Below are 24,495 nucleotides of genomic sequence, written 5' to 3'. Positions count from 1 at the left end.
AAAACAGAGTCAGCAGGCAGGCAATATATTTTCTCATGAAGGGAACCATGAGTCTTGCACAGCTGCTAGCATGGTGACAGATCTTCTGTCAGACATGTCTGAATTTATTATAGCGTCAAGTCAATTTTATGTATACAGCACATAAAAAAACAACAGGAGCTGGGGCGCTGGTTGTGTAACTGATTGGATTGTGCGCCCCATGTACAGAGGCTGTGGTCCTCCAAGCGGGCCGCCCTGGGTTGTGGCTCCTTTCCTGCATGTCATTCTCCACTCCATCTCTCCCTGATTTCTGACTCTATTCATGTCCCGTCTCTTCAGTGAAGACATGAAAAGCTCAAACAAAAACAACAAGAGCTGAACCTAAGTGATTCACAGCTGACATTATATAAGACACAATAATAAAAGAACAATGTTTCCTATATGGATACGCTTTAAAATGTTTGAGATTATAGGAGAAGCTGAGTAAAACTGAACTGATTCAAAAATCAAAGACAGAAAAATCTCAAATACAAGCAAATGAATGGAGGAGCATTAAACCTCATCCTCAAGTAAAAAAGGTAAGTCTTTAAGTTCCACTTTTAAGTTTTTCTTTCCTGTGCTGCTTGTCAATTTTACAAAAAAACAAAACATAGGCCACTTAAAATCCAGCGTTCAGCCAATAGTCACAACTTGACAAACTACATAATTTCTCTGGCTCACAAACATGAAAGAAGCAGCAGCAGCAGCCGCTCCGGTTCCAACACCATGGAAACCTTCAATCTGGTCCTGCAGCTCTTTTATCAGCAGGAGCTGCCAATGTACTGACAGTGAGTGAACCATCAAAGACATTCCCTCCATTATTCCCCACTTAAGAGTTCTGAATTTCAATGCCAGATGAGGACTGCACAATGAGAGCTACAGTCTGTGTTAATGACCGAGGTGAGGTGTTTACCTGAGAGCATTTTTACTCGCACATGAATTCCATTTGCAGTTTAAAGGACATCACTTTTTTTTTATCTCTGCACCCGCATCAATTGAACCCCAGAGTCCACAAAGAAGATTGACATGGCTGTCAAAACAACAAACATGTCAGATATGATTTTCCCCAAACAAAAGAAGATCTGAGACGGGGAGATTAATGGTGTTTCTCAGACAAGGCATTGATGTGAACCGCTCGTGGATTTACTGAGTAAACAGACGAGCCACAAAGAGACTGGCTTGTTCTAATTTGGTGGAAAATTTGAAGGACGTTCAAAATAAAGTAATTAAATGTATCACTGACTCATTTTACAGCCCTAATTAAATTAGTTGCAGAAGAGTTTAATACAGGATTAAAGTCTTACTTTAATTCTCACTCACTTTCTCATATTGTGTTTCATTTTTAAAGCACTCAAACCTCCCAAGACTCCCTTTATACTGCTGGGTTTAGTTGGAACTGGTACCACTCTATAATAAGGAGCTGAAAATTCTGTATTTTAGAGAACAACACCTTAAGGTTACTGAATGTACTCTACTCTGCAGGGGGGATTAGCCAGTTGTCAAGATGGTGAATAGATTTTTCATTGAATTAGGCCACAGTCATGGTGACACCTTGTTCAGACTGGAAGTGTCTCTCGATGACATGACACTGTGTAGAGTCTTGATCTTGAAGCACAGCTCTGACAAACTGAGAGAAAAGTTTTCTTTCTCTTTTCCATGGTTCTCCATCCTCATTTTTGCCTGCTGCACACCTGAGGGAAATTTGCTCTTGAGGAGGAGGAGGAGGATTTAAGAGCAGTGGAGCCTCAGGACCCACCAACTACTCCTTCATGAAAAATCAATCAGATTTATTTAAAGAAGAATTGTGCAGTTTGGAGCTCAGGTGGTACAAAGCTTGATAGAGCAAAGAATCTGAATTGAACAAACTTGTTTAAAAAAGCGCTTCATAGACTTTTCTTTAAAGGATTTTTCTTCCAAGCACACATTTGCGACCCACTGAAAACGGCTCCGCGACCCACTTTTGGGTCCCGACCCCCCAATTGAGAACCACTGAGGAGCAGGTAGAGGAGGGAGGTGGGCACACAGACTCTCTGGGCAGCATCTTTACTTAGTTTTATTTTCCCCGAGCTAGGTATTTATTTATTCCCCCATGCAGCTTCCTGGGTTTTGTTATAGGTCGTTTGTTTTTGGTCGTTTGTTTATAGGTTAGTTTATATTTCAGGTAGTACTAGAGGGAGGTGCTGGGGGTTTCCAGCCTGGTTTGTTTCCTTCTGTTTATTCTCTATCTTTTGAGTAGCCTATTTTGGGGAGGTAATTTATGTAAACAAAGCTCTTTGGTCCTTTCAATCTGTGTGGCGTCCCTGTATGTTTTCTGTCTCCACGTTGGGAGCCTTGGCTTACTTAGTTTGAGAAGGAGGCCGCAACAGGATAATTAATCAGTTTCAATAACAGTCACGGCTAACTGAATCATCCACATTACCGTGATTACATCTTGCCTCTAAAAGAAATTGGATATCCCGTTGTTACTACACCAGCCTACACACAAAGAGTCACATTAAAGACTTTCTTTTGTATCCAAGGGTCTCAGGTGAAACGACAGAGTAGCAATGTGAGGCCGACATAAAGGAAACAATACAGTTATTAAAATGAATTAGGCAATGTGTCAAATTAAAGGTGCGCTACAGAGTTTTGGTAGAGAGATGTGAAGGTTGGAGAAGTGTACAGATTATGTGGTATATGTTCATAACTCTATACATAAACTGTCCTCAGAGGAAAATTTGCTGTGTCCAAATAGAGATGTCATTCATCCTACGACCTATACCCCCAGACTCCCTTTAAATCAAGCAGTGCAATTACTTCCTTTGTCTGTGTGCTATTTATGTACACAATAAACGGCTGTGATATAGTGTCATGTGTTCAATTAGACATCAGCCTCCTTTGTACAGCCAAAGGACTTTAAGTAGCTGTAAATTAGGAGAGTAATTGCCACTGGAGAAAATGTTGCACAGACAGACTTGTTTGGGTAGAAATCATGATGACTGTCTGACTCAATGGTTGTGTGATGTTTTTTTTCTAGACCTAAATCATAATTAAAAAGTAAGTTTGTAAAAAAAAATAAACACTCCTTAGTTGCTTCTTACTGTGATATACTTTATTGAACCCGACCCTTAGTAATTGAAATTATTTTTATCAGACATATTTGTGGATGCTGTATCTCAGAGTCTGTAGCTTAGCAACAGCTTTATGCTTTAAAAGTTCCTATAAGGCCATTTTCCATGCTGTTTTTGCTGTTCCCACATGTAAATAACACAATGCGCCTGAATACATGTATCAGTTAATAACCTGTGCCTTTGTATCAGGGTGCTCTTCAAAAGCTCCCTGTGCTGAGCAACAGTTTGAGTCTTTTTTGATCTACGGAGAAGGGTGAAGGTGGTGATTAGCACAACAATAACGAGCTATCATTTAGCTTTTTTTTCTTGTCTGTTCTCATACCCTTCCCTCCCACCATTTCTCTTTTGCTCAACCTTTTCACAATCTCTGTTTTATTTAATGCTGTACATCTTTTACCCTGTAATAGGGTGTATGGTACAAATGATATCTTGACATCCTAATTGCTTGTTGCTGCTTTGATTTCAAGGCGCCATGTTGTGGCTGCTTTTATTGTTAATGAGGTAGCCGTCATTTCACTGGAGGAAGATATAGATGCCGTATGTGTCAACTTGATATCACATGAATATACTGAGACAGATGGAATCATACAGCATTCATTATGGAAGCTTTCATAAGGCAATGTTTATTATAATTAAGTATTTGTGGCTTATACTTTAATGTATTTAAAAAACCCGAGGTGGACTATCTCTTGGAAAGCTTTGGTTTCGTCCATTGGCATTGTGGTTTTTTTTGTGATGGGGAGGGGGAGAATTGTCTATATTTAGATGACATGGTTGGTATGCATTGTTTTCTATCTATACTGGTTGCTAGGTCGTCTTGGAGGTGACTTGTTAATCCCAAGCAGCCACAACCTGAAGCACACTTTGGTTTATTATCAATGTTACTCTTGATGGAGACATTTTTTCTGCAAATAATTACGAACAATGAACTCAGTAGAAAAATGTTTACAGAGGTAATAAATCAACTAGGAAGCAGGACATTTTCCAATTTGGTTCCTTATACAATCTTTTTCATTTTAGCAGTACCCCCTTCCAATTGGCAATTCCACATTGGCATCACTATAGAAACAACAGGTGCCTGTATGGTCTTAATAATAGACTATATATATATAGACTGTAAGTGTAAATGATAGTTACACTCGTCAATAGTTAGTTGTTTATATTGACATGTAGTAGTTTGACAGAGGCTTATGTCAAAGCTTTGTACAAATGAATGACAGTCAAAGCCCCCGAATGAGAAGAAGACATCTAAACTAAGTGCCACAACACTCATTTTCAGGTTCCGCTCAAAATGCCACGGGGTTGCAGGTGCAAGCAGCAATGAATAAATGTCTTAGAAAATTAGGAAGAGACAGGTTGTGAGGTGAGTAGTTACTGAGGGAATTCAGCGAGGTTGGTGGCATGCTAGAAAGAGGCCACTGTCGGCTATCATGAGTGATAACATTCAGAAAGATATATGGGAGCCAGTGAAGAGTAATGTGAAAAGTTAAGAGCATGCTTTTTTTTCATTGAAGACCAGATTTGCTGCTACTCTTTTTTTCAATTCATCGAGCATTTCTATGCATGCTTGTAAAATTGTCAGGAGAATTTGAACTATCGTCAAGGCAGAGTCAACTATGCCTGTAAATGGAGTTGAGTGGCTGCATATCATTCCTTAGTTTATATTTCAACAGAGTTGGAGACCCAGTTGATGAACTACAACTTTCCTTTATCTTTGGCTCTCCATTCACCCATCTGTAAGCACTGCTCAGACAGCTTACTTTCCGTGAATGTGATAATCCATGTCTTTAACCCATTTGAAGGAAAAATTGCAGTAATTTTCTTTGCTCATAAAACCTATAAAGAGATCAGAGAAAAATGGCGCTCCACCAGCGGTCAGATAAAAAGTCGGGGTTTAAATTCATTCTGAGACGTAGGGATCAATCTTTGGGAAGAGAAAGGTAGAGTGTGGAGTAGAGTGTCATTAGCACAGCAGCGGTGACAAGAAAACAAACATATAAGCGAATAACTGCAGCAATGAAAGGGGTCCAATAATTGATCCCTGAGGTACCCCTTGTCTCCAGTAGTGAAACAATAGATAGGTCCTGTATCTTTGCTTGAGTTAGTTTATTACATGCATCTGCAGAGCAGATCATATCATTAACAGTTATAAAGACACTACAGAAGTTTTCAACAGCGTCAAACAGTCAACAATCATTTTTTAAAGGCACACACAGCAAGTGGAAAGATACTGTACTATACAACCGAACTAGCACATAAAAAAGTACAATTACAGCGGCACTGATACTACTGCAATTACAGCACAAAAAATATACTATATGACATCTACTGTACTCTCATTTCAGAGAGCAAAATACTGTACTGCGCTACTAGCTTCAATGTGACATTTCAGTCAGTAAACAAACAACATAAACACCTGTGTTCATGCAGATAGATCTATGAGACTCAGACTGAGTGAAAAAAAAATCAATACCTGAGTAAAGCAACACTGCAATGGAATAAAACAAAATCCAGTCAGTCAAATTTCAAGAAAGAAAGTACCTGTGGTGTTTAAAAAAAAATTAAAAAAAGGAAGCAATCTTTATCTGCACTATTTAAACTTCACTGAAAACGTCTGTATTTTCTGACAACTTTATAATTTGGTTAGGCACTTGTGGTAAAGCTGTGAGTACTGCAAGTACAATCGAACAAACAAGACCTTTTTTATCTGTGATTTTGTGAATTTTGTGAATCAATTTTAGCATAAAAGCCAACAGCTACACCCACATATTGAGAATAACTCTTATTGTTCATGAAATCAAAACGGATGAGTTTTCAAAAAATCCACCCCCCGTACATGTACTGTACGTGTGTGCCTAATCAGACCTATTTTTTGTTTTTTGAACCAGGCTGTATAAATGTTAATTTCTGCTGTAAAAACTGTATTTTTTAAATGGGTGTGTACAGTATGTGACAGTATATGTCTGAAGCCTACCTCAAGCAGATACTTGACAAACTGCAGGGTTTCGCACTTGGGCAGGGCTTTATTTTTCAACACCAGAGGTTGCTGCTTGGTTTAAACACAATATTAGCTTTAGCTTTGTCAGCTTAGCTTTTAGTTAGCTACGCTAATCTAAACCCTGGCAGTAACAGAATGTAAAAAAAATGATTTTCTTAAAACTATTAGCTACATGACAACCGGCTTTTATGGTAGAACCCATTTTTGATAAGTGAGGCGTAAATATCCACTTACATGGCATTCGATTGAACCTAAAACAGGTTCATTTTAAACTTCCTAACAGATGGTGTGTAACCAACCTTTGGCTCTGTAATTGTCTGAATCAAAAACAACAAATACATGATCAAAGTTTCTTCGACAGCTTAATAAGTGCAAAAAAATAAATTGTACATATTAAATAATAAGCAGTAAATGACATGCTAGTGGGATACACAGTCATATTTTCACATCAAAGTCAGATATTTTTTTAAAATCCAAATCTTAAAAGTATTTTTTCATTAGCTTCTTGCATATTTTTTTTGTCTGCAGAAATTGCACATATGACTAACAGTAATGGGAGCACGCATTGCAGAAGATAGGCAGTACTGCTAGCAAGTAACATGAAGTTCTCATGGGACATTTTTTCTACAATTAAAATCCTTCAGAACATCATGAATGATATTAAAACAGTATGTGTCAACAAGCTTTCTCTGACAATAGTTTTATAGAATTCTCCCCATAACATCAATATGATGGCAATAAGACATTTTCTCTTGAGTTGAACTTTAGTGATCCAGCATGCTAATCATTTTACACTCACATTCTTCTCCATGACACTCAAATCTGTGGCATAACTCAGATTAGATCCTTTGCTAACACGGATCCAGCTACAGTTTATGGCACCAGCGAGGTAATAGCTTGCACAGAATGCCTCTGAAGAGCCTGTGATATGTTTGGAGGATCAGAACACATACAGAACAAAACAGACATTTTTCACCACTGCAGCGGCAAAATCTGACAAAAAAAAACAAAACTGCTGAACAGAGAATAGTACAGCCTCGGTTAGCATAGTATCATATTGAATGGAGTTCTTTCACTGGTCTGTATTTTTAGTCTTGCACTAGCAGGCCTCAGACACTGTTTGGGTTATAACAGAGCATGTTCAGCTGCAGGTTTTCATCCCAGTGTCTGAGGATGATGAAGAGTTGGTTGGCGGCAGACTTAATGGAGGCCAAGTCTTTGCCTTCTGGGATTTCTTGTGCATTCAACCACATGCTAGCCTTGGCAGCCACCATTTCCCACTCGATGAAATAACTAGCAGAGCTGTGCTCCAACCAGGCAAGCGCCACCGCGGTTGCCCAAACCATGCTCTCTGGATCCTGTACGCTCTTTGGGCTGCTGCTGAGTGATGCTGCCTCCAATCCCCCGGACCCTGAGCCGCGTCCACTGTCCCCCTGGGAGAGCGGAGACAGCTGGGGCTCCGCGGTGGTGGATGGACTGCCTAATAAGGAAGAGGCAGCATTCATCCAGCTGCTCCTGGACAGGTGAGATGGGCTCTGGACGCCCACAGTGTGCTCTGCGGACGGCTGGTTTGTTTCTGGCTCACACGGCGATCCGTGTCCGCCATCGGCGCTCTCAGTGCGGCGGCTGCTGGAGTGAGACAGGTGGCCCAGGCTGGTGCGGTGGCTGTTGAAAGGTGACGTCCACTTCAGCTTGTCCATGGGGACATTGATGGCGTCACACAGAGCTGTGTCCAAGGGGAACGCACCACTAGCCAACTGCAACAACACCTGTGCAGAGGGAAACCGTTCACAGACTGACAGGAAGTATAGCTTTGGTTATTTTATGTCTTTTTTTTTTTTTTTTTTTCCATGTTGGCCTGTGCCTACTTACTTGATAGGATAACAAACAGGAAAAATTGTGTGTAGAGATTGGGGATGACATGCACCAAATGTCAGAGTCAAACCGGGGGCTGATGCAGCAAGCACTGTACACAGCACTAGTGCTCTAACCAATTTTTAGACTTTAGAAAAAATCTCATTAAAACCAAAAGTACAAACATATATCCAAATAAAGCACAATTACAGCACCAACAAGGGGTCAGATGTCTTTGGTTGCACTGTTGGGAACAGGAATCCTTCCTCTTGTCCTTAATGTTGGCAGATTCAAAACATAAGAAAGAAAATCTGGATGTAGGAATCATGCAAATTAGAAGCGGTTAAGAAACGGATACATTTTTTTTCCTTATCATGATGAATTAGGAACACCTATGATAATGTTCAAATGTTCACACAATGACGATGCAAAAAATGCTGCTTTATTTTTAGGCTTCTAAGTTGGCTTCTCTGTCAGCTGTAATTCTTCAATACTGCACCATTATTTGGTTCATTTCCATAAAAAAAGGGTTTTGACCTTCTCCAATCAGCAGCTGGACTCCAATCAACAAAACAGAGGTGAATTGTGTCACTACGGATACCTCTGTAGTTGTTGGTAAAGAAGGTGGAAATCATTTTTTTGGCGATTCTTTAACATTTTTCACATCTGTTTTTTCTCTTTTGAATTTTAAAAGTGATGAATAATGTATGAACGACGTGATATGCACATCATAATCAGAGTGTCCTTTGAGGTCTTGGTAGTTTCAGGGAGAGCCAGAGTGTGGCCTTGGTAATCATACAGAAGCCTCTACACTGCTATAGCCCTCCAAAAGCAAAATTTTTACAGGCTTTTTGAATCCCTGCCAATATTCATTGCAAGGATGAATACACAGTGTATACAGTAATAATTAGCTCTTTCAATGCTGACAATAATAAAGAGATATACTGTGAATCAAAAGTATGTTTTAGTAAAAATGCATGCAAAAGCCTGACCAAGATGGTTTTATTGTTAATTTCGGGTCTGTTCGCACGGAACAGCCTCGCCTTAACATCCTACACCCGACAGGAACTTTTGGATACTGGAATACACCTCCCTGACGATCTAATCAACAATCTTCGACTCATCCCTGAGATCGCCAAAACAAAGGCAGGGGAAGCGCGGAGGTATAAGAGCTAAGCTAAAGCTAACACCGCACCGTCTCCCGTTACCCAGCATTTTCCTCGCTAATGTGCGGTCTTTGGTGAACAAAATGGACGAGTTACGACTTCGCATCATCCACAGCAAGAGAATTATGGACTGTAATGTCATGATCTTCACGGAAACATGGCTAAACAACGGAGTACCGGACGATGCTATCAAGCTAGCCGGTCGCCACACACACCGAGCAGACAGAACAGCAGAGGACTCCGGTAAGACCAGAGGAGGAGGGCTGTGCATTTATATTAACAAAGCTTGGTGTACAGACTCTGTCATTATTGGGAGACACTGCTCAGCTAACATTGAGTTTCTCATGGTTAAATGTAGACCTTTCTATCAGCCAAGGGAGCTCAGCTCCACTATTGTAACTGCAGCCTACATCGCCCCTGATGCAGATGCAAAAGCTGCTATGAAGGAACTTTACACCGCTATCAGTAAACAACAGACTGCTCACCCGGAGGCTGCATTTATAGTTGCAGGTGATTTTAATCACTCAAACTTAAAGACAGTGCTCCCTAAATTTCACCAGCATGTTTCCTGCAATACAAGAGGAAACAAAACTCTGGACCATGTTTACACAAACATCGCAGGAGCCTACACCACGACTCCCCTCCCCCACCTGGGACAGTCAGACCATCTTTCTTTGTTCCTCATCCCCAAGTACTCCCCACTCATCCAACGTGTGAAGCCATCAGTAACAACGATTAAAGTGGGGACATACTCTGTACTTCAGGACAAGTTCCATCACACAGACTGGAGTATGTTTGCTTCTCAGGCTACCTTGGGCTCTCACACAGACATTGACACCTACACTTCTTCTGTGCTGGATTATATCAACACCACCATCGACAGTGTTACAACATGGAAGCAGATCACCACGTACCCAAATCAGAAGCCATGGATGAACAAGGAGGTGCGTCTCCTGCTGAAGGCCCGCAACACCGCCTTCAGATCAGATGATGCAATGGCCTACAGCGTATCCAGGGCAAACCTGAGGAGGGGCATCATCAAGGCCAAGCACTGCTACAAGCTGAAGGTTGAGGAACACTTCTCCAACTCCGACCCCAGACGCATGTGGCAGGGCATCCAGGCCATCAGTGATTATAAACCCAGAAACTCCACCCCGATAACCACAGATGTCTCCTTCCTGAACGAGCTAAATCACTTTTATGCTCGTTTTGATAGAGACAACAGAGAGACGCAGACCACGACCAGACCTCCTGCAGACAACCAGCCCCTCTCACTCACCTCCACAGACGTCCACGCTGCACTGAGCCGGATCAACGCTCGAAAGGCTGCTGGTCCAGACAGCACCCCCGGGCGCGTGCTTAGAGCATGTGCGGAGCAGCTCACTGGGGTTTTTACGGACATCTTTAACCTGTCCCTCGCCCAAGCAGCTGTGCCAGCATGCTTCAAAGCCACCTCCATTGTCCCAGTGCTGAAACACTCCAGCCCGACAGGCCTGAACGACTACCGCCCTGTAGCACTCACACCCATCATAATGAAGTGCTTTGAGCGACTGGTCCTAGAGTGCAGGAGGTACAGCATCTGGCCGCCTGGTGTGCTGACAACAACCTGCTCCTCAACACCAGCAAGACGAAGGAGATCATCGTGGACTTCAGGAGAGAAAGAGGAAGCACACACAACCCCATTCACATCAACGGGATGGCTGTTGAACGTGTCTCCAGCTTCAAGTTCCTGGGGACCCACATCACAGAGGACCTCTCCTGGTCCACTAACACCTCCAGTCTGGTTAAGAAGGCTCATCAACGCCTCTTTTTCCTGAGGACACTGAAGAGACACCACCTGTCTTCAGCTGTACTGATGAACTTCTACCGCTGTGTGATCGAAAGCATCCTGACCAGCAGTTTCTCAGTCTAGTACGGAAACTGCTCTGTCACAGACCGTAAGGCGCTACAGCGGGTGGTAAAAACCGCCCAGCGCATCACAAGGTGTCCACTTCCTGCCATTGAGGATGTCCAAAGAAAACGCTGTCTGCGGCGAGCTCATGGCATCCTTAAAGACTCCTCCCACCCTGCCCACAGACTGTTTACCCTCCTGCCCTCCGGCAGGCGCTTCAGAAGCTCGAAAGGCTGCTGGTCCAGACAGCACCCCCGGGCGCGTGCTTAGAGCATGTGCGGAGCAGCTCACTGGGGTTTTTACGGACATCTTCAACCTGTCCCTCGCCCAAGCAGCTGTGCCAGCATGCTTCAAAGCCACCTCCATTGTCCCAGTGCTGAAACACTCCAGCCCGACAGGCCTGAACGACTACCGCCCTGTAGCACTCACACCCATCATAATGAAGTGCTTTGAGCGACTGGTCCTAGCACACCTGAAAAACTGCCTCCCACCCACACTGGACCCATACCAGTTTGCCGACCGCAGCAATAGGAGTACAGAGGATGCAGTCTCCACTGCGCTGCACTCTGTGCACATCTGGACAATAACAACACATACGCACGAATGCTGTTTGTTGATTTTAGCTCAGCATTCAACTCTGTCATCCCCTCCAAGTTAAACACTAAACTCGGAGACCTGGGCTTCAACACCTCCCTCCGTCACTGGATAATGGACTTTCTGACCAACAGACCCCAGTATGTTAGGTCAGGACACACCTGCTCCACCACCATCACACTCAACACAGGCGTACCACAGGGCTGTGTGCTGAGCCCATTCCTCTACTCCCTCTTCACCCACGACTGCAGACCTGTACATGGATCCAACACCATCATCAAGTTTGCGGACGATACGGCGGTGATTGGCCTCATCAGCAACAACGATGACACGGCCTACAGGGAGGAGGTACAGCATCTGGCCGCCTGGTGTGCTGACAACAACCTGCTCCTCAACACCAGCAAGACGAAGGAGATCATCGTGGACTTCAGGAGAGAAAGAGGAAGCACACACAACCCCATTCACATCAACGGGATGGCTGTTGAACGTGTCTCCAGCTTCAAGTTCCTGGGGACCCACATCACAGAGGACCTCTCCTGGTCCACTAACACCTCCAGTCTGGTTAAGAAGGCTCATCAACGCCTCTTTTTCCTGAGGACACTGAAGAGACACCACCTGTCTTCAGCTGTACTGATGAACTTCTACCGCTGTGTGATCGAAAGCATCCTGACCAGCAGTTTCTCAGTCTAGTACGGAAACTGCTCTGTCACAGACCGTAAGGCGCTACAGCGGGTGGTAAAAACCGCCCAGCGCATCACAAGGTGTCCACTTCCTGCCATTGAGGATGTCCAAAGAAAACGCTGTCTGCGGCGAGCTCATGGCATCCTTAAAGACTCCTCCCACCCTGCCCACAGACTGTTTACCCTCCTGCCCTCCGGCAGGCGCTTCAGAAGCCTCCGGACCAGAATCAGCAGACTAAGGAACAGCTTTTTCCCCAGAGCTGTTTCTCTACTGAACTCTACCCCCCGAACTCTGAACTCTGTCTCTCTCTCTCTCTCCCTCTCTCTCTCTCCGCCCCCTGCTGACCCCCCCCTTTCCCCTGCATATCACACCCATCATCCCCCCACCGCTCCTCCTGGTCACACACACACCTCTCATCCATCTGTATTATTGTATTATAGTATGTTCATATTATGTCCATATTCTTTATATTATCTGTAAACTAGTATAGCATGCTCACTGCATCTTAATCTGTATATTATTAGTATAGCATGCTCACTGCACCTTAATCTGTATATTATAATCCTAAGAATACACTTATTTTGTAGCATTACTTATTTATAGCATTTATTTATATTTATAGCATCCCATTAATCCAGCCATCCATATATTCCTAATAATTCACTTTTTTTAGTCTACATCTGTAAATTTTGTAATTACTGTACATAGCACAGACTCTTGCACTTTCTGCTTATTTGCACTTCTGGTGAGGTGCCAAACCTCATTTCGTTACTCTATACTTGTATATGTGTAATGACAATAAAGTTGAATCTCATCTCAAAAAAATACCCTTTACATAGACATATGCAAGCCAACTTTCACCTCTGTGTTTTAAGACCGACAGCCAGACAGACGAACAAAAGAAAAGATGATACGTCTGTCTGTTTGTCATCACTCTTCATCCTGCCTCCACGTTACCTGGTCAAGCCTCTCCATCTCCTCTTCCTCCTCCTTACTGCACACCTGTTTCCCATCCACAATCAAGCCTGCAGTGGTTAAAAAAGCTGATCTCTCATCTACTCTTAGCCCAGATCGTCTGCTCACCATCACATGTTTTTGCCCGCCTGCCTTCCACAACCTCTCCTGCTCTACTACCAGCCATAAGGTTTCTGTGTTTGTTTTGTTGCACTTCGGTCCAGCCTTTAGTGAAATCGTAACAAAAGAAAAAAAGAAAAGATAAGACAAAGAAAGACAGAAAGTAAGCAAGACATAATGAACTGGAAAAAGGTTATAAAAAGAGAAAGAGAGAAAGAGAGAAAGAGAGAAAGAAAGAGAGAATGAGAGAAAGAAAGAGAGAAAGAAAGAGAGAAAGAAAGAAAAAAGAAAGAGAGAAAGAAAGGAAGAGAGAGAGAGAGAAAGAAAGACAGGAAGGAAGACAGAAAGAAAGAAAGAAAGAGAGAAAGAAAGGAAGAGAGAGAGAAAGAAAGAAAGGAAGGAAGAGAGAAAGAGAGAAAGAAAAAAGGAAGAAAGGAAGAAAGAAAGAAAGGAAGAGAGAAAGAAAGAAAGGAAGAGAGAGAGAAAGAAAGAAAGAGAGAAAAGAAGAAAGGAAGAGAGAGAAAGAAAGAAAGGAAGAGAGAAAGAGAGAAAGAAAGAAAGGAAGAGAGAGAGAAAGAAAGAAAGAAAGGAAGAGAGAAAGAAAGAAGGAAGAGAGAAAGAAAGAGAGAGAAAGAAAGAGAGAAAGAAAAAAGAAAAAAGAAAGGAAGAGAGAAAGAAAGAAAGGAAGAGAGAAAGAAAGAAAGAAAGAAAAAAGAAAGAAAGGAAGAGAGAAAGAAAGAGAGAGAGAGAAAGAGAGAAAGAAAAAAGAAAGGAAGAGAGAAAGAAAGAAAGGAAGAGAAAAAGAAAGAAAGGGAGAGAAAGAAAGAAAGGAAGAGAGAAAGAAAGAAAGAGAGAAAGAAAAAAGAAAAAAGAAAAAAGAAAGGAAGAGAGAAAGAAAGAAATAGAGAAAGAAAGAGAGAAAGAGAGAATAGGATGTAGACTGCGTTCATGCTGTATTCTTCTTCACTGTTCTTCACAGCTTTGAACAGCTGATTGCTTAACCAACAGTCTCAACAGGTTGTAACAACGCTCTCGTTCTTCAGACAAATCTTCACCCAGCTGAAAAAAGTCTCCAGTAAAAAGCACCTGCAGTAAATGTCTGCTACCCACCAGAGGAATGTAGTCTTTGTTCTCGTTGTCACTCTCTCCGATTGAATCGCCGGACTTGCTGTGAGATCGACACATGAATCCTTTGGCAGCCCGGGTCAGGAGACGAGTCCTGCTGAGGGCCAACCTTACAGAGCGGAGGGAAAAGCCGATGGATTACAGAGTATCGTGTATGAAGCAAACACAGCTACTGCGTTTGCTGCTTCTCTACAGGGATCGTGAAAGCAATCTCTACTTAATCACAACACATCTCACAATTCATTTAAGAAATATCTAAGCAACAAATACTGAGTACATTGTCACTACATACTGTATGGTTGAGACATACATGGTACCCAGAGGCAGTGGTGATTCTGGTGGGGCCCTATAGACATAGATCAATTGGGGGGGGCCCTCCAACCAGCGTTCATCATCATGTTGTCTGCCAGTGTCCTGATTTTTTTCTCTCCTATAGACAGATTATTCCTCTTCATTTTTCTTTGTTTACTTTTATTCACACACTTTGGTTATCGCAGCAACGCTTAGCGGGGCAACGAGAGTGAGTGCTGTCAGGTGGGGGGCCCCCTCAGGGAGGTTTTTGCAAAATTTGCACCTTTTGAGCCACTGCTTTTGGTTTAAGTTTGTGAGCCCTCAGGTGCCCCTTTACTCGTCTGGGGCCCCAAGCAGTTGCCTGCCATGCTTGTTGACAAACAGCTCCTCTGCTCAGAGGATGAAGGTTGATTATTTTGGTAACCCTCTCCCTCCCCTCAGAGTTTGGACATTAGATTTTGTGCGGCGCCCCGACCACTTCTGGACATATTGGCATGGCATTTGATGAAAAAATCCCTCAAGGAATTTAAGAGTAACAACTTTGGACGCCAGTATTCTTTTATGACCAATAACTTACAGAACTAGTGACATTTTCATCAGTCTAAACGATACTTTTGTTTATTGCTATTAGCATGCTAACTCACTACACTAACATGGGAGTGTATCTTTGTTTGCAGGGTCTTATGTTCCTTTCACAATTTCCAGTCGGCCACATGAATCATTAAAAAGACCTTTCAAAGGGGTTTCTGTTCTTTCTTGTGTCCAGTGTTCAATGTATGTTTGTCTGGGTCAATATGCTGAAATGAGCCACCTGAGGCTCATATTCCATTAACTTCTTCAAACCTAAGCCCTTAAATCTTGAAAAGATTTTTTTTTTTAACACTGACATCGATCTGGCTAAGTGGATTTTAGACATTAACTATGGCTGTGTCCAAAATCACTAACTACAGTATTCACTATATATTGCTCATCGTATCCCACAATGCATGGTGAAGAATTGTGTAGAATCGATGGTCCCTATCCAATCAATATATACCATCATGCATTGAGTGCTCTCAGACAGACGAGAGGAGAGACCAGCATGAACACAGAAACACATTATTACTGAAATCTAGAAGCTGTTTTTAATAAAGAGAAAAGGATTTTCAACAGAGTAACGTATGCCTTGATAACTTCATCTGAGCTCTCCCACGACGAGTTAACTTCAGAAGGAAATGGTCACAGTGTGAATATGAAGATTTTTCTTTTCATTGGCGAAAAGCTGAGAAAGTACGCAAAGTTTGAACTTCCCTCTCTCAGCTCTCTTTCTTTTCATTAATGTCGCTATTAATAAAACTCTGAGTGCACCACTGTGAATGCCCTCCATGAAGGAGATTACATACAGTATGGGTGCCATTATCCCCATACATAATGGTATCTTGCTTCCTTTCTTTTAATGTCGGTTTTCTCCCACGTCCCAAGAACGGCCTCATTGAGTCTGAAAGTCTTGATTTAGAAAGGAAAATTAGTTCCAATGTACCTTTTTTATGCCTGTGAGTGCTTATGAGATAGTTCTGTACTGCATTGATATGTTGACTTCAAGACAGCAGACCCTTTCAAAAAATCAGCGAAGACAATTCAATAAAGATGAAGGTGATTTAAATATCCTCGTCCCTTAAAGCAGCAGGTAAACATTTCATTATTAAGGCTAAGGTCCTCGTGTTTGCTAATACAATGGCAGGTAACGCAGCTAGAGCCCACTTACGGAGCCAGACGGTCTCCAGACACCCACCTGGCAGAAAAAAGGCTCTCCACTGTTTTCTGAGATTGGTCAGAGGACACAGACGGGCTCCTTTGAGAGACTTCGAGAGAGACATGCGGAGAGAGACGTAGAGTTACACAAGGGAAGGGGCGAGAGAGAGGAAAGCAGCGGCATTTTCTGACAATTTTCTATTTAGTTCTCTACATGAGTCTCAGATCATAAAGAGGTAAAACACACCCACTGAGATGAACTAAAGACGCAGTGGTCATATACTCCAGTGGCAATCTTTTCCCTCTGCACATGAAACAACTTTTCTCTTGTGTGTTTCTGTGTGTGCGTGTGCCTTCAGTCTATGCTCACTATATATTTCTTAATTCTAAGGTCCAGACAGCTTTTGTCAACACAAGCCAAAAAAACTGTTTCGACGTCCGCCATCACTTACGAGAAGATGGACTGAAATGTTAATTATCTCCTGTTGCACATTTGGAAAAGACAAAATGGATCGAGCACAAAAAGAGTGTACGTCAAAGGTACTTGTGTGTTTGAAAATGGATAAGTAAAGCCAAATTAATGACAGTTTTATGTGTTGCATTTACTTACAATCTGTCAAGCTGCATCTCTCCCAGCTGGAGGAGGGCGGGGTGCTGCATGGAGACGCAACATCCTCTCCGTCTAGAGAAGAAATCATGATCAGAAGAATAAGAATCTGGGTTGATTGCCCCAAAAAAATTACGCATACCAGGAATTTTTCATGGTGTTTTTGTGCGTAACAGTAAGATAAATTGTGGGGAAAAAATAGAAAGCAAGCGAGATTGGAATAAACTGTCTGTGTTTAGCTTTTAAAAAAAACTTTCAACCATCAGAACTTTTTTTTTTAAGACAGCATCAAAGGAAATACTCATCTCCGTCTGTGACCATTGTGCCGCTGTTTTCTATGGAGATGCTTATAAACCAGCTTTATCTTAACCCTGTGGTTGCCATGCCACCCCCGAAAAACCAATTTCAAATGTTGTGCCCATTTTTCTAAAGTTGAAGGATTTCTAATGTAGAGCAGCTCGCATCTGTCTGAGTGCTCCCTCTCAAAACCTCACAGTGTTTTGAAAAGCTACGCCGCAGCCTTTCTAATTCAAATCAAGACGGTTTTGAATAAATATCAACACATAAAAAAATAAATCCAGCATCACCATCTCCTCTAAGAAGGTGTTTCCTTTTTACTCTGTTTTCACTCTCTCCTACTTTTCACTCTTGCATTTCTTCCAGTTGCATTTGTTGATCGAGATATTAAAGTTGGGATTGACGAAAGCTATGTGTATTAAATGCAGCCTACTGTTGGTCAGGAGAGCATCCTCAACTTCCTCAGACATGCCGCCCGACTGAGAGCGACCCAGTCCGATGGAGTATCCTCTGTTCTTCCTGCTCCCCGAGCGAGAGCTGGAGTGTGAGCCCCTCTTCAGACGCTCGCCTAAAACAACATCAAATCGTATTTTCAGAAGGCAGAGATAAGAACTGCTTTGCTGTCTTGTACCCAGTCTGCACAATTTGAAAGTAATCTAATGTTGGCTCGAGGCTGGTCTGTGTTTTTTTCTCTTTTCATGTTTTAGCTTATAACGTTTAAAGAAAAATCGAAAGGTTAAACCCCTGAATGTTGACAAAAGGATGAATCTCTCTTCTGTTTTTTTAGGTATATGTTGATTTTCTTTCTTTGCTCAAGCAGTAGCGTCCATTTCTGGAGGATTTCAGTCGTTGCCTGGCAACCTTAAAGTGACAACACAACTCGAGGATGTAATTGATCACCAGTAAATCCCAGCACATAACCCCAAAACCATGTAAAACCACAAACTGTTGCTATCACTTAAGATAGCTGTTATAAATAGAAAAGGTAGATTAGTAAATATGTGCTTATAGGGAGAAAGCTAAAGATTATTTTCAATGTCAAAAAGTCTATTCAGTATTTTGTTACTCATAGTCAAGTCTATAAAATGTGAAAAAAAGAGGACACTTGTTGGACACTGATATGTCTTGTTTGGTATTACATAAAAATCTGATGATACACAGACACAAAAGAGACACAGAATATTTTCCTTTTTTTCCTTTTGGCCCGATTAGATCAACAGAAGGAGTGATCTGTTTTCAACACTGTCACATACATTTGTCCTGACATTCTACCAATCAACAAATGTATTGTTTCAGCTTAATAAATAGCCTAAAATAAAAACACAACTAGCAGCCTTTTCCCCTTTTTCTGAACAAGGCCATAACTGTTTTCAGTCTTGATGCTAAGCTAGGCTAACTGTAACTCACACCTCTTGAAGCATAAGATTAAACAAGAGGGATAAGATGGCTATCAATCTTCTCAACTAATTTGGAAAGAAAGAAAACAAGCATATTACTCAAATGTCAAATAATACTTAGAATAAGATTTTAGAGACATACTGTAGCATTCTGTAGCATAGAAAAGTTATTTTCATGGACCAAACATAACTCCAAGTCATGTATGGCGACACAGTTTTTGGTGTTTTGTTTACACATGTGGAGAGAACAATGGGTGCTCAATGAGTTCAACAATTCTTTAGACTTACTGGAATTCATGTACTCAATACATGACTGCAAATACTCATTAGTGTCCAGGTCGATGGGAATAAGCGCCGTGTATTTGCTCAGTATGTTGCAGGACTTGCTGGTGTGAATGGCGTACAGCTGGTACTTCCTGCCAGAGCCTGTGAAATATAACAACCGTACAGTAATTACAAAGCAGTAATAATAATAATAATGCATCACATTGTATTGAAAACCATGCTAAGTTAAAGCCCTGGATATTATTTCAAATCACTGACAGCGCATAAAAAAGGATGACACAACAGCTCACTCAAAGTGAAGCCAAAACTTTTTGTGCTTCCCTTCCTGCCAGGCTGCAGTACAAGATTCAAACCCTGCCGCCTCCATGTTAACAGATGGGACATGGACCAAACTCCATTACCTCATCTGTTTTGATGATATTTAGGAGAGTTGTGCATATATTTGCATAATTAGGGGTGTGGCATATATGACTGACTGATGGCTGCGTTGCTGCTTTTCGCCTGAAGGCTCAACTTCAACTCTTTGCCTGTTTCTAGCTTCAAAAACCCTCTTCAGAAACCAATGGGGGACTCTGGTCACTAAAATTGTTTTCATATAGTCTATGGTCTGCACCGGATTCGTAGCGTAGAGGAGGAACAGCAAGAATGCAACAAACACTAACACAAGACTCATTGAAATTCAAATTCTGCTTCAAACTGTCATAAAAAAAAACTGTTCTGCTGTTGACTCCAATTGTTTCCTTGCTGTTTGATTGGAAAGTTAAATGTTTTTTTGGTTAGCGGAAGGGGCGCTACTGGGATGTCCAAATGTGTTTTAGGACGTCAAAACCGCGACAGAGTCTCTACTGTCAAACTTTGGCTCTAAATGTCACCAACAGCACTATATGACAGCGCTTGTATGTGAGGCATTTTGGCTTCACTTTTTGAAAAACTGGAAGAGGTGAAGACACGTCCATCTTTATATAAAGTCTTTTTTTTTTACAAATAGACAAATTGGCAACTCCTATCAATTGACAAGAAAGCAAATCAGTGTTGAAACATAAGAAAACATGTTGAAATACTCATTTCAAGTTTAGTGCACCCTGTGGACAAAGTGGTACCTCTTAGCTCTTTGCTGAGTTTGTCCTGTTCATGTGGACGCAGTGTCTATTTAGAAAAAAAACCCTCATCCTGCTTATTATCTGTCAAACGTATCATTTATCACGGATCTTGGGAATAAATGTCCCCATATGACACCTATTTTCGGCAGTGGCTTGTGAAATTTCAATTCACCTACAAGATGAGTCATACTGTTTGCTTATAGACTTGTTTAATTCTGTAGCTCTTAAAGAAATTACTTTTAATTTCAGTCAGTTTCCTATCCAGCTAAAAACTCCTCATAAGAGATTTATTCTGTAAAACTTCAACTCAATTTAAAGTACTTTTTATAGAGACAATAAAGCTAGACAGAACATTTTAAAATGTCAGACGAAAGCCTACTCCTGCTTTCAGAATATATGTCATATGAATATAATCATCCTTTAAATCCCCGCAGATCTCACCGTGCTCGATCTCACACTCCTTATCCGCCATATGCTCAAAGTCCTGTATGATGGATCGTCCAGCCAGATGGTGGAAGGTCTCGTTCCAAAGCTCCTCGTGAACCTTTTCCTCGCGTTCCCGGCCGTTCAGGAAGGGCTCGATATCAAATGCGACCTCCCACTTGGCTGGTTTCCCACACAGCAGTCCCGACACCACAGCCTTGCAGTAACCTCTGTGCTGGTTGGCTGCGCCCAGGTCTGACTTGTGGGTCTCCTGAGGAGTTTCTGCCTGACATAACTGGTGTCCATAACCATCTGAAATATCACAAGAAGAAGAGCGCTTTAATTCCTGTATTGACATTTTAATTTGTTATTCATATCCATTGAAAAGAAAAACGTTCTCAAAGTGCCTTCCATTAAAAAAAAAAAAATACAACAACAGCACAGAAAGCAAAGAAAAGAAAAATAGACAATGATGTTCAATCTATTTGGGTATTCAAGGCTCTCTTTTTGTTCACCCTGTTTGAATGGACGTCCTATTTTACTTTTCTAAAATGCTTCCTCTTTTGTATCTTATTCATTGCCTCATTAAGTGTCTGTTTTGTTCTCAGACGCAGAAAATTATTTCCTGTCCGCCCCAAGTGTCACCTCCTTCTTCGATCATCTGCCATGACTAATCTTAGATGTGGGACGGATGTTTTTTTAAATCACTTTTTAAATAAATATTTCTCATCCCACTGAAAAATATTTACGCTTGTCTTGCCTGGAATTAAACGGCTTTAAGATCAACTGCTTCTGCGATTTTTTTTAAGCAGTTTTCTTTGATATCTGAGAGCATTTTGACATTCTGGCAATTATTCCCATTCCTTTTCTTGTCAAGCTAAGCTAAGTATCATTCAGATGTACCTTAACCCAGACATTCCTTAATAGGAACAGTGATAATATACGAGCAATCTTCTGCAAAAACCTTTACTACATTGAAACTGATGCCAGTTCTAAAATGTTTAGAAACTTTTAGAAACTGTGCAGATTATTTGGTTTATTTCATGTCTACTCACAACACACATGTCGATATATTCACAAATATAACAGACATTCATCCAACTTAAATCATGGATATCTAAGTTAACTGAATAGACTTGTTGTTTTTTTGTGTGGCCTCACCAGTATCTCCGCTGCTGCCAACAGATGGGCTGTCACTAGATGATCTGGATCCGTCTTCCCCGGCGGTGTGTCTCGCTGTAGGCGGCACGCTGACGTCCCTGGGCAGGGCGTTGTCCTGAGGCTGTGGTTGGAAATGAAGCTCTGAGTCGGCTTCCGGTGGAGGGAGCGTCCTGTGACAGCTGGCCGGACGCCCGCTGGAGGATGTAGCGCACAGGCTGGCCAGCTGTGGCTGCATGCAAAACAAAGTTTTCTTTAATCATGATCACCCCTGGTGCTAAGGAAGAGATTTTCGAACACAGTCCAAGTCAATCCTAACATAGCCGATGGTTAAAATGCCCAGCTCAATAGCCAAAATAAACATGTTGACACTGAGCTGGACACATTTTTCTGATATCTTTTGCTACGTACCACTTAATAAAGAAACAAATAAATAGACAAGTAATTAATTTTACTGGTAATTATTGGACAGAATTTAATCAAGGCGTGACTGTAATGGGTCTGCTGGTAAATGAGCAAAGTGAAGATATAAATTCTTCACAGCCCATTGGACTCTGTTTAGTTATACTCAGATGGTCCCTGAGCAATATGCAAACTCATTACCATTCATAAATATTGCCCCTCATTACTGAGAAGAGCACATTAGTGTGTTCTTCATTATCCTCCAGTCCACACACGGGTCAGATTAATGTTTCATTTGTCAACACTGTCTGAATACAAATAACTTTTTGTTATTTATTCAATATTTAAAAACTGTATCAGAATAAAAAGCAAGATTAGCCGGCCTCTGTTGGAATAATATACTCTCATTTATTGAGTGAGTACCAGTACAAAGTTAAAAAGCTGTGGTTTGGAGTCAGAAATAACATCTGATCAATTTACAAACTAAACCAGGTCAGCAGGAGGAGAAGCAATCATGTGAATATCATATCTGTTCAAATGTGGGACCACACCTGGAAGTCGTTCCTCCACTGCGCCTCGTGCTCAGAGCTCATCTGCCCGATCAGCTCCTGGACTTTGGCTCTCCTCAGTGGGTTCTTTGGCACCACAGCGCTGGGATCGCTGGGCGTGAAGACCCGCTTCGCCGGGTTGTAGTCCATGATCTGGTTGGTGCTGTATGCACGTCTTCTTGGAGATGTCTTACAATCGAACCCTGATGTTTGTTCAAAGGTAGAAACGGTCAAATCGACAATTATCTCAGTTTCAACAGAACATCATTTCTGATCGTTTAACTCAAAATGTTTAACCCAGTATCCTCTGCCATGCAAAGACACAACTGTTTCATAATCTGTCTTTTCTTTTTGTTTAATTTTTGGGCTTTTGCCTTTCTTTGGAAAGGAACAGGAAATGGGCCAGGAATGAGTGAGAGGGTGATGATATGCACCAAGCATTGTCAGGATTGGGAGTTGAACCTACGACCAGTGCAACGATCTGAGCTAAACCAGCACCTCCCCATAGCTTCATTTTAATTTGGAATAAATCCAAAACTAGCTAGTTGGCATGTGCAACAGATTCTCAATACAAAAAGATCTATGGGAATGTGAGCCTCTCTGAGCAGCCACATGTTCAATGTGTCCTTCGGCAAGACACTTAACCCCAGGTTGCTCCCACCCTGCGTCCGCACTTATTGTATACGTGCAGCTTATATGGGTAGGTGTGACCTGCGGTGTAAAAGCGTTTCGAGTAGTTTTCCTAGGCACGGTGATCCAAATACAATCAACATGATCACACTGAAAAAGCTACAGTAATATGATCATGTCCACCAAGTTTAAGGATCATCAAACTGGTTATAATTTATCCAGAGGGCAACATACAACCACCCATCAATGTTCTATCACTCTAATTCCATTTGGGGTTTTTAGACGATCCTAATTGTCATTGGGCGAGAGTCAGGGAACATTTAAGTGGAGCATAACTCCTGAAAAAACACATTTTGTACAATTCATCCATCAAAAAACTTGTCAAAATGTTTTAGTCGGGACTAAAGTGATCGACCAGCTGATTTACTGACTGGACGCAGAAATAGAAATATTTTGGCCACAGTCTGGCTCCAGATCTTTGTTGTATCTGTGTTAAAAAAGGATCATAAACTTGACAGGCAGTTTCCATGTCAAACCACCATCAAAGTTTATCTAACTCCATCGGTCAAATAGCCAATAACACACAACTTTCTTTTTAGGCTAACAAACATTGGCTTAACTACTGTTTCCTCAAAACGTGTTCACATGTTTGCACTTTAAAAAAGAATGAAAATCTAAATTGAAGACATGTTGGGTGACTTAAACGTCAGTTCTTACCCACTGCGTCTTGCTCTGTGGCGGCAGGGCTGCTGTCAGTCACAGAGTCCTGGTAGCAGTCATACAGAGGACCAGAGGGAGCTTCTCTGTAGAACCCCTGGCTGTCCACACCTGTCTTCACAGGCTCCTCCTCTTGAGAGTGGTAAAACACAGAGCTGGCCGACTCAATGGAGCGCATCATGCTGTATCGCCTCCGCTTATCCTGTTGAGATTTTAAGTAGGTGTCACATCCGAGACAAGTGTTTTAATAAAGACCTGCTCACAAGGTTTAATCAAAAAAGCTTGTTTGTAGTGAGCCTCGGGCCTTTTCATTTCACGAGGACACCTTGTAGAGGTTACAGATTTAAATAACACACATTTGTTTTCTGAGGTGTTCACAGCGCCACATTAAGCGTTTG

At 41.8% G+C, this 24,495-nt stretch overlaps 1 protein-coding gene across 1 annotated transcript in view; it reads right to left on the bottom strand.

The window, feature by feature from the left end:
- Window positions 1–5,920: 5,920 nt before the first annotated feature.
- The window catches only part of vwa5b1 (von Willebrand factor A domain containing 5B1), a 34,215-nt gene continuing 15,640 nt past the window's right edge, over window positions 5,921–24,495 (bottom strand). The window contains exons 13-22 of the mRNA XM_065961648.1: window positions 24,098–24,299; window positions 22,754–22,953; window positions 21,804–22,032; window positions 20,661–20,954; window positions 19,123–19,260; window positions 17,871–18,005; window positions 17,144–17,215; window positions 16,574–16,643; window positions 14,497–14,620; window positions 5,921–7,895 (exon numbers count right to left, since the gene is read on the bottom strand). Coding sequence (XP_065817720.1) covers window positions 7,236–7,895; window positions 14,497–14,620; window positions 16,574–16,643; window positions 17,144–17,215; window positions 17,871–18,005; window positions 19,123–19,260; window positions 20,661–20,954; window positions 21,804–22,032; window positions 22,754–22,953; window positions 24,098–24,299 — 2,124 coding nt within the window. The 3' untranslated portion in view covers window positions 5,921–7,235. The remainder of the gene's footprint in view (window positions 7,896–14,496; window positions 14,621–16,573; window positions 16,644–17,143; window positions 17,216–17,870; window positions 18,006–19,122; window positions 19,261–20,660; window positions 20,955–21,803; window positions 22,033–22,753; window positions 22,954–24,097; window positions 24,300–24,495) is intronic.

This window comes from Labrus bergylta, chromosome 12, assembly GCF_963930695.1.
Source record: "Labrus bergylta chromosome 12, fLabBer1.1, whole genome shotgun sequence".
Taxonomy (NCBI): Eukaryota; Metazoa; Chordata; class Actinopteri; order Labriformes; family Labridae; genus Labrus; species Labrus bergylta.
Note: the sequence above shows the minus strand (reverse complement) of the source record. Positions and strands in the feature narration are given on the sequence as shown.